At 43.1% G+C, this 10,908-nt stretch overlaps 1 protein-coding gene across 2 annotated transcripts in view; it reads right to left on the minus strand.

Moving 5' to 3' along the window:
* Positions 1-10,908, minus strand: part of LOC106956336 (spermatid perinuclear RNA-binding protein-like) — a 48,459-nt gene that overhangs the window by 14,555 nt on the left and 22,996 nt on the right. For both annotated transcript variants that reach the window (XM_015047121.1, XM_015047122.1), the window contains exons 5-12: positions 10,734-10,875; positions 8,655-8,776; positions 7,771-7,866; positions 7,582-7,693; positions 6,005-6,102; positions 4,807-4,900; positions 4,640-4,708; positions 885-1,093 (exon numbers count right to left, since the gene is read on the minus strand). In XM_015047121.1, coding sequence (XP_014902607.1) covers positions 885-1,093; positions 4,640-4,708; positions 4,807-4,900; positions 6,005-6,102; positions 7,582-7,693; positions 7,771-7,866; positions 8,655-8,776; positions 10,734-10,875 — 942 coding nt within the window. The remainder of the gene's footprint in view (positions 1-884; positions 1,094-4,639; positions 4,709-4,806; positions 4,901-6,004; positions 6,103-7,581; positions 7,694-7,770; positions 7,867-8,654; positions 8,777-10,733; positions 10,876-10,908) is intronic.

Below are 10,908 nucleotides of genomic sequence, written 5' to 3' on the forward strand. Positions count from 1 at the left end.
CTTCGAGGCAGGTAAATTTTCCTCGAGGAATTTTAGTAATCGAGGTACTCGAATCATTCGAGGAATCGTTTCAGCCCTAGTCTGAACGGAGTGTCTCTGAGCCAGGCACTAAGCAGTGGTGGGAGCCGCTAACTAAGAAGCTAGCTGCGCTGAAGCAGTAGTCATAAACATTAGCTCTGCTAATGCTAGAGCGATAGCTTTAGCCACGTTGATATCCACCCTATGTAAAAGACGTGTGAATAATTATAATATAGCGCCCCCAGCAGGATCAAATTTGTAATTGAACATCACAAATTTTATGTTGACAACTTATTCATTATTCACAGTAAACATGATTCACACCTCCAAACATCTGCAGCAAAAATCTAATTTCCAGATCTGATCATCTTCAGTTATGTACAGGAAGATTAAACCCTAAAGCCGTTGACAGACTGCAACCTTTCAGAACCAGTTTCATTTGAACATAAATTCTATATTCTATAATGCTGAGTTATTGAAATTATGGTTATGTTTTGTTCCTGTTTGTTTCTTGTTTTAAGTAAATTTTAAACAAAAAAATTGTGAAGAAATGGAACTGCAACATAAACAGACTTCATCTCCTTCAAAATAAGAGCATGAATAAAATGTTTAACTTGGAGAATATTTAACAGTTCATAACCAAAACTTCATCACACGTTGAAGTTCACAAAACAGACGAGTAAATTAGCAGTTTAGAATTTATTTGGAAAAACTTAATTACCGAAAGCCAAGTACGCTTTCATTTTCAAACATTTTCAAAGTTAGCTTAAACACTAAACGAAGAGTTAGCTGATAGCAAATTAGTGGAAGTGTGGGCAGCACCAGAGGTTCTGTAGAACCATCAGTTCTGTAGAACCGGGCCGTACCTTCAGGGCCACCTGCAGCTTGGCCGTCCTCTTGGAGTTCCCGCTGGCCTGGTACGTGGTTCCCTGGATCTCTACAGACATGGTGAAGACCGGAGCGTGGACCGGACCCGACTGACACAGCAGGCGGTACTGAAGGCCCGGATGGATCTGGTTCAGACGCATCAGAGCGTTCATGGGATGGTTCGGGTCGGTCATCCTCCAGTCCAGAACTACAGAAACAAAGACTCAGACATTAAACCCAAAGATCGCTCAAAAAACATGAAACATTTCTGAATATTTAGGAGGAAATTAAACCAAATAAAAAATATTTTCTTACAAAATCAAACTGATGCCGGTTCTGCCTGTCAGATTTAATCTGTGAGTGCTGAGATTTTTATCAGTTATTAAACAAAACGGTCCAATTCAGATTATAATCCAACAGAAACAAATGTTTTTTAACAGACTTACAGCAGATTATTCAAGTGAGAATTCATTAAAGACAGAAATAAAACCCCTGAATTTTGTATTTTTAGACAGGAAAAACAAACAGTTGTGTTAAGGTTCAACAATAAAACTCCAGCAGAGAGGAAAGAAACAAAGCCGGGTCCAGTGGATGGATGGGATCCTGAGTGTTGCCAGGTCTGGATCCCACCTGTGGGACGTTTTCTGCAGCACCAGACAGAAGCAATCAATCCTCAGAGGGGTTTCTGATCCTGAAGCAGCAGACGTTTAGCGGCTGCTCTGGTGGAAATGTTGGAGTGTTTATGGCTCTGAACGTGTCGACCACTTTAATCCCAGAACCATGACAGTTCTGTTTTTATTCAGGCAAAAGTGACAAACAACATTTATACACAGTTAAATCTGTAAGCAAAGTAGTTTTTTTTTTTTACCAGTGTGTCGGTGCACAAGTGTGAGTTAACAGGATGCCAGGATGGAAAAGCTTGGAGGAGCAACTGGTGCTGTTTATTGATTTAGGGAGGATTTTGTTTTATTTGTCATCTGAATCCAGAGAAATATTATTTCCAGCGGAGCTAATACCGACATGCTGAACTCGACTAGTTTAGCCTGATTATTCAAAAATCATGTCTTCTTTTGTAATGCAGGATTTTAATGGCTGAATATTATTTAAAAAAACCTGATGTTTTTGTGTATAATAAATGCAGGTTTCAAAAGTATTTTTTGTGTAAATGTATTAAATTTTGAAACTAAAAGTGCCAATAATATGTATCCAGATCTGATTTTCTTCATTAGGTTGGATTTATTTGCTTTTTCCCCACATTTGCCACAAATAAACATCAGGAGAAAATATATTTTTTATATTTTTGAAAGAGATGTTTTCATCGTTCTTGACTTTTTTTTTTTTTGGAAAACAGAAATAAAATGACGGTTCTTTAAAAATGATGACAAATTTACAGTTGATATTTATCAAAATTATAAGCTGTCCTCTGTCAAAAGGTTGAGTAACAGAGAGTGATGGGAGCAGCAGGTTTGTCCTGAAGAGTGCGGATGGAGACAGATGGAGAGGAAGAGGATGGAGGTGAAGGTGCTGATGGGTTTTTCGGGGGGTGACGGAGTAGTGGGGGGTGTTAATGCCCTGACTGACTGTTGAAGGAAGCAGTGAGATAATTGTGATGCTGCAGCCGGCAGGATTGATCTCTCCAGTGAAATGGACGATTAGAGCTGCTGATTATTTCTAAACATCAAACAGAACAAGAGGAACCTGCCTTTAAATGCCTCAACCAATAAACAGTAACTATCAGCTGCAGATCAATAAATGTTTCAAATATTCAGATTTTAAAGGGGAAGTGTCATGTAAAATACACTTCATCTTTTCATCATGTTTTAATGTTATTGCCTCATCAAAAACTTGATTCTTTCATGCATGTCTGAAAAATCCTTTTATCTCCATGGCAACCATTCAAGCTGTGAAAAATGCCTGGATGGACCTAGTCCCGCCTTCGAGGCGCAGCTCCTCCTCAGGCCTACAGTTTCCAAGCTTCAGCCTCACAAGCAGCCTCCCCCACTCAGCTCCTTCAGACTAGCCAGCAGCAATTAGCAAACACCTGATCTGCTGAGCTCATTACAGGAGCTGCTGCTCACAGCAACGCTGGTAAAAATGTAGTTAAAGGGTTAATGGAGGAGCCATTTTATCATGACTTCCCGAATGTCATATTTGACATATAACATTTTTATAATAAGTGATGGTAATATAGTTCCTTGATTGTGGTACTATGGTACTATGTGCCTGGAAAACACAAGATACTGGACCTTTAAAGGTGGAGCGTCCAGATTCTGGGTATTCAGGAGACGATTGGGATGTCCAAGAACATCCAGAAAGGTTGGAGGGAGACGGAGGAGGGAGCAGGACTATGTGAGACGTTAACGACTCTGAAAATCCAGCTACCAGGAGCTGGTCATCAATATCACTGTTTGAATCTCATTAAATATGAAAAAAATTATTTCAGCCAGAAACGTCCAGGAGCAACTTCCTCCATCAATCCTGGAACAATCCAGGAGCAGTCCAGGAGCAATCCAGGAAGAATCCAGGAGCAATCCAGGAAGAATCCAGGGGCAATCCAGGAACAGTCCAGGAACAGTCTGGCTTCATGGAGCTCTGTGGTTCAGGGTTCAGAGTTGGTAAACTGACGTTCAGATTAATGAAGACTGGAGTTTCTCTCTGATGAAACCCTGCAGGCTGTTTGGAGCCGCCTGGTTTCTAAGGAAAGTTCACAGCCTCAACGCTTTCAGTTCCACTGAGTCACTTTCTCACCTTTTACACAAAGCCTGTTCAACATCAGCGGGTGTTTAGATACACACACACACACACACACACACACACACACACACACTGAACAGAGGAGCTCTCTGACTTCACAAGTCTTCGGTCGATACCCATTTATCTGCTGCTATCAGACTCTGCGCTCCGGCTGTCTCTCAGTAATCTGCTGCTTCTCACAACATTCTGCTTTTATGTTCAACATTTTGTCTTTTTCCATCTCAGGGAGATTGTTTCAAATATTGGGATCTTCAAACGAGGACAGAGAGAAACAAATCTCTGGCTACATCCACATATCAGTTTCTTAAACATAATGTTTTTTTGGTTGGTTGTTCAAGTTACCAATGAAATGCAACCGGAAACAAACTTCCTTATGAACAATCTACGACCCCAAAGCGACCAGCAGAAACATCACACAGCAGCGCTGCGTTGTACCAACATTATTATTATTATTATTATTATTATTATGACGGGTCTACCAGCCCCCCACTTTCATCAAATCAGATAAAATTGGTGTCAATAAACTAAACTACCTTTGTACTGGTTGGTGCGGCAAAAATTTTCTTTTGTGCTGCTTTTGCTTTGAAGATGTTAATGAAAGTTTAAAGGTTAAAAGGTCAACCAGCCCCCAACACTTTACCCACATCTAAGAAAACTGGTCTCAAATGTTTGTGCTGCGTTTGTTCATTAAAAATTTCAATTTGTGCTGCTATCATTTTGAAGATATTCATAAAAAAGTTCCCAGATCATCAGAGGTCAACCTTTGACTCTGTAAATATTTTGTGTTGATCAACTCAGCTATGATTGTGCCGCAAAACTTTGGTTTGTGCTGCTTTTGATTTGAAGATATTGATGATGATCTTTGGGAACTGATCTTGGGGGGGGGGCTTCACTCAGGTTTTGGACCAAAGATAAAAAACAAACTGAAAGCTCTGATTGGATCTGATCTGCTTCCAGCTGCTGCTGATGTTTCAGAGCTGAAACCAGGAAGTTAAATCACCTTTCATCCGTTTGGTGAAGTCTCTGTCCTCACAGCCTGGGTCGTCCCGGAGCCTCTTCAGGCAGCCGCCTGCAGGCAGAAACAGACAGAGAGGTTTCACTCAGGCTGCAGGAGAAGGAGGAGGAGGAAGAGGAAGAAGAGGAGAAGGAGTCTTCCTGAACTCTGACCTTCCAGCAGCCGTGGAGAAGCCTTGCTGGCCGGCAGAGGATCCATGTTCAGAACCTTGTAGAGCTGACCGAATGCAATGAGGCGCAGCGCATGCTGAAACACACACACACACACACACACACACAAACACGGTTACAAACAGAGCAGGAACCGGCTGCACGGCTGCCAGTGACTCTCTGATCGATTGGCTGTTTTTACCCCAGGAGCTGGTGGAGCAGCTGTTGAGGAAACTTCCTGCATTATAAACGCTGTGGACAGAAAACCTTCAACGTGTGGCAGAGTCACAGTTTACTGATTAAATACTGTCATAATAGTTTTAAATGAACACAAAAACGGAATTTAATTTTATAGCTTTTGTGAGAAAAAAATCTCAGATGTACATGAATAATTTTGTATGTTAAAAATACAGTTTTAACAGTAGAGAGCAAATCTACAAAAATAATGTCGTATTTGATTTAAAGGGGCAGAATTATGTGTTTTACAGCCACAACGTGATATTTTATAGCACAATAAGTTTAACTTCGGTTAAAAACATGCTGTATAACTTAGAAATTTATACTACATAATTTAATGGTTTCAAATTGGGCCTCTGTCTCTTTAAGAAACTCCGGCTCTTTCTGAAACTCTGCCTTCACAACGTGGCTCCTCTTTTAAACCTTTAACAACGTTTTCACCGACGTTTCACTGAGAAGTTGCTCCTAAAACGAGCTCAGCTGCTTCCTGGAGGAACTTGCTGAGTCTGCGGCTGCAGGCGGCGCTGAGGCGAACCCGGTGGGACGCTCCTTAATGAGCGCGCTCAGTTTTACAGCAGGAAGACAGGAGGAGAGGCTTTATGATGCTCTGCAGGTCAGAGCTCATAAAAAACTGATCCTGGGTGTAAAGAAGTGAAGAAGTTCTGCAGATTGCTTCGTCTCCAGCGGAGATCAGAGCATCGTTTTAAATGAAACACCTCCTGGTTGAATTCTGACCCACTTTGCTTCCTGTAGAACCGGTTAGAGCTGCTGTGGAGCAGAGGTGAGATCGGGTCTGTTCGTTTAGAGGTCTGGGGCCCCGAGTGAACAGGAAGCGCTCCAGACTTCCTTACCACAGTGCCTTTGAGCAACAGCATGCTTTAATTTAGGCCGCTACGCTAATGCTAAGCTGTCTGAGCTGCTAGGTTCAGGGACGGCGTGGAAATGTGGGATGTTTGGGACTCACCTGGGCGCTGCGCGTTAGGGCGTCGGCTTCCTGCGCGCTGAGCTGCGTCAGAACGTCTCTGGGTTCCCGCTCACAGGGGTCGTGAACTCCTGGGCCTCCTGGCACGAAAACACACACACGTTCCCAAAATAAGAAAGCAAAACACTTGTCTTCTGTTTTCTACGAAGGTGTATTACAACCACTGCAGATGGAAAAAAAGGAGCAAATTTCCACCAAAAATGTTTGAATGTCAAAAATTTTCTAGAAAAAAAAGTAGAAATGTTTTAGTTTAAAGGTGAAAACTTTCCTACAAAAAACTGAAATTTTGAGTCTAATCTCAGAAATTTTGTAGAAAAAAAAACTTAAAAATTTCTGAGTTTGAAAAGCCGAAAATTATCACTTTTGAAACTCATATTTTTGGGGGGTTTTGTGTAAATTTACTTCTTTTTTCTGTCTACATTGGCCTTAGTACTCCGTCTTCTCCTGTCTGTGAAATTCAGCCTGAAAAAGCTCCTCCTGAATGATTGAGAGGTGATGAAATCCTGCGGCTGTTAGCAAAGCGCTCACGTCGTCAGAAGGTCGAACTCTCTGCTGATGAAAAGATGTGAAGGATTCCCAGACGGAGGATCAGAAAACGGGGCGAGGAAAGAAAACATCAGAGGACGTTTGTGTTTATTGGAGCTGAGCAGAAACATTTAGCAGACTGAGGATGAAGCTCAGGCTGAAAAACGTTCAGCGGTTCTCAGAGATGGAGGAGAATCAGTTCATGTTTCTGAAACGGACTGAACCAGGAGCGGGTTCCACTGGATCCGTTCTGCTCATCTCAGCTCTCTGTGTTTCTGCAGCTTTTTAATCCCACTTTGATTTGATTTTCCAATATTAAACCTGTTTTATTCAGAAACTGAGGCGCAGAGAGGGAACCGTTTCTCTATTGACATGATGCAGTTCACAGTTACAACATCTCTGTTATTTATCTGATATAGAAAATATGGACTTAAAGTTTTATCATTATGTTATATTATTATATTTTGTGGTGCTAAAGTGACCATAAAAATAATTTATTCCTTATGTTTTAGGTAACTGTGTGGCTGTGACTGTTTGACAGGAATCACTGAAATAAAAAAACAGATCTTGAAAAAATTTGTAATATGATTCGTTAAGACAGTCGTATAAAGATTTATATATTTATATCACTAAACTGCACAGCAACTTCACTTCTTTTTCAGGCGTTAATCGTATTTTATATTTTATTGTTACTCTCAGTGGAGAAAAAAAACTAACAATTGCAAAAATTCATTAACTGGAATTGTTAATGAAATAGTGATGACATCTATATGATGTATATACCAAGGAGAATACAAATAGCACAGCAAGATAGACAGATAGAAAGATAACTAGATAGCATGTTAGCCATGTATCTAGATAGATAGTTAGTAGTGAGATAACTAGTGAGTTAACTGGCTTTTAGCTCGGCTCAGATTGTTGGTTTTTGCTGTTATTGTATCGTTTGTTTTTATTTCTGGTTACTTCGAACAGCAAAGTTGTTTTTAAAGTGCTTTCTAAATAAAACTGGAATGGAATGGCCCATGACCTCTGACCTGGTAGCAGGATCCCCGAGGCGACGCACTCCATGACCCGGCGCAGCGCTTCCCCTGGACCCAGCGGCCGGTTGCTAGTGGCGACGGCCTTCTCACAGATCAGCTCCAGCGGCTGCACAGACACATAAGACCACCGGAGGGGCTTAGAGGTCGTGACCTCTGGTAGCTCCTGCGCTGAGCGGCACCTACCCATCCTTGAAGAGGCTGCCACTCCGGCTGGCGGTTGCACACGTCCCTCAGAACCCGCAGAACCACCAGGCAGGACTTGAGGTCGGCGACCCGGGCCTGAGGGACAGATGGAGGCGTGAGGAGTGTTTCAACAGGAAGCAGAGAGAGGAAAGGTCACGACCTCTGGAGCTCCACACGCTGCTGACGGCCGCGAGCTGGAGGCTTAGTCAGTGTAACTGGAGCAGATTCAGAGGGAATCAAACCGTCAACCAGATCAAACCTCACTCATCTTGTTTGATTCAATTTTGAGTTGAGACCCCGTGACCTCTGACCTATTGACCCTGCAATAGGGTAATTGTTTATAAGAGCAATGATAACCTTTTTTAAATTTTAATCCAACAAAAACAACTTGATAAATTTAGAAAGTGTTAGTATTTTATAATCTAGATGGTCAAAAGGGCCTGTCCCTTGACTAGGTTACCATACGCAAAAACGCACCGCTTCAGGTCAAAACGTGGTCAAAACGCACCGCTTCAGGTCAAAACGTGGTCAAAACGCACCGCTTCAGGTCAAAATGTGGTCAAAATGCACTGCTTCTGGTTAAAACGCACATCTTGTGACTCTTGAAGACCCTCCTTCTGACTTCAAGAGCCAGAAGGAGGGGCTTAGTGCTGTCAATCACCCCTGCGTATGACCTGCGAGGATCATACTGGTAAAAACGATCTTCCTGGGAGAAAACCAGCAACCAGGGACTAAAACCTTCATCGTATCAAGAGAACAAAACACGACGTGACGGTGGATCAGAGGAATCAGCAGCAGGTCGTCATGTCAACGCCTGCAGAGAGACGATTCACTGGAACCGGGTCTTTACTCTGATCATTCCTCTCAGAACCTGCTGAGCTCACCTGGAACCACTTGGCGTGTCGGAGCGCCGCCAGCGCCGCCTGGCACTTCAGCCTGTCTAGGGCATCTTCCTCCTCCTCCTCCTCCTCACGCCTCGGCTTGCCTTCCTCCCGATCGACTTCCTCTGGAAAAGCAAACAGGAAGAAGAACGGAGAGTTTACAAATATGGTAACACTTTATTTGGAGGGGTGTGCATAAGACTGACATGACACCATTGTTGACAAAGTTGATATTTTAATGGATTTTTAGAGCAACTTTGCATTAAAAGTGTCATTATTTACCGAATGACAACTGTCATAAAGACTCCTTCATGTTAATGACAGTGTCATGTCAGTCTTATGGACACCCCTTCAAATAAAGTGTTACCAAAAATATATTGGGTCAACCCTGTGATCTGGTCTAATGAGCAACAGGTAGGGGAGGGGGGCTTGTTCTGTCACACACGAAGCAGAAAGATTTGTAAGACTGTCAAGAGAAGGAGACGTGACAACATGAAGCTTTACTGCAGATGAGAGGATGAAGGCATGAATCACTGAAGATTAGACTGTTATCAGCTACTGAAGGATAAAATGAGAACATGGCAACAAAGAGCCAGATAACAGACTAAAACTGGCAACTATGAGGTTGTTATCGTCATGTTCTGTTCTGGGACCCACAGCATGATACCGCCGCCTACCATCACAGAGCCAGGCTGCTGATGTGGAAGATTTGTTCTAAATATTTTAAGATTTAAAATCTCTAATGCAGCCAAGTCGTTCTGCAGAACGTTGCCGAGTGAAATGCAGAAACGAATGTGGATCTACTGACATAACCCAGCTGAACAGTCCACCTGAACTCGTCCTCTTTAACAGTTTTAGAAATAAAAATGAATTTATTTACAATAAAACAATATCAACATTCCTTTGGATTGTAATTTCCACCTTCGTTTAGCGACAGCAGCTGACTGGAAGTAATAAAGTTCAGATAAAATCATGAAAACCTTCAGATAAAAGCCAAACGTCGGCTGGGAGGAAATGATGAGCTCCGTTTCCAGTTTGTGATGAAGGAAAGTTTTCATAATCTGCAGCTTCAGGTGAGCAGAGAGACAAACTGAACAATCACTGCGTTGCTCTGGATCACAGTAAATGTTTCTGTTTTCATCATCTGGGTCACAAACTGCCCTTCATCACCTGACCTGTAAAAACAACCTCACAGGACACCGTACGGCTCGTCGTGACCTCTGACCCATGCTTAGGATGGTTTTGGAGTCATGGGAAACTATAGCAACTCAGACGGTGAAGAGGGGAACTGAAGTCATTTAGTTTAACATTTAATTTCACTCCATATCAATCTAACCATAAACTTTCAGCACAGCAGTTATTTATGTTTCTGTTGAGAGGCCATGACTCCACATGGACCTTTGGAATGAAAAGGAATAAAGAAAAGTTTATTTTAATGCTTTTCAAACATCTTCAGAGTCATTTGATCCTGGATCTGTTATAAACCAGAGACAGTTTCTCTGCTTTGATGTTTTTAAATGTGTGAAACGTTGTAATCAGTCGTTTCTGCTCATATTTACCAGCAGAATATTAAACCTGAGTTCAGGTGTTTTCTTGTTGTCAGGACAACGGACCTGAACGAGGAACAATGCTGCTTTCCTGGATGTTTTCACTCGACAGAGCGCTCTGAAGCCGTTTGGCAGGGATCGTTTCTCTGTTCTGTGAAAGTCCCAAACATTCCTGCTGGGAGCAGAAACCCGGAGCGGGCTCGTCGTTCTGGAACGCCAGAACTTCAGAGAGCGCTGCAGATCAGAGAGGCCGAGTGACGGCAGGCTGACAGCTTCCTGCCGTTTCCCACCGCCGCCTCAGACCGGGTTTAAAACGGACAGCAGCCTGTGAGCTCCGGTCCCGAACGCGTTGCCACCGGAGACGGGCGGCTCGCTTTCCCATCCACCCTGTCAGGAAATCCTCCGTCTGTCCAGCTGCTGCTGACCCAGATCCACCGCCTCTCAGCTTTCAGCGCTCCGAGCCTCTGGGCTCAGGTTTCACCTCCCATGTTCCAGTTCGTCCTCGATGTGATCAGATGGAGAAACGAGTGAGTACCTTCATCATCTTCCTCTTCCTCCCTCATGGCGAGCGAGGTCAGGGTGATCTTCAGGGTCAGTCTGGGATCTTTGGTGCTGCAGACCCGGATCGCTGCCTCAGAGACACACGACCGGACTTCATACCGGTCATCCGTCATCGTCTGTAACAGAGCGACACCGTTACCATAGTGACC

The sequence above is a fragment of the Poecilia latipinna genome, unplaced genomic scaffold (genome assembly GCF_001443285.1).
Source record: "Poecilia latipinna isolate Pla-1442-1.1 unplaced genomic scaffold, P_latipinna-1.0 Scaffold808, whole genome shotgun sequence".
Taxonomy (NCBI): domain Eukaryota; kingdom Metazoa; phylum Chordata; class Actinopteri; order Cyprinodontiformes; family Poeciliidae; genus Poecilia; species Poecilia latipinna.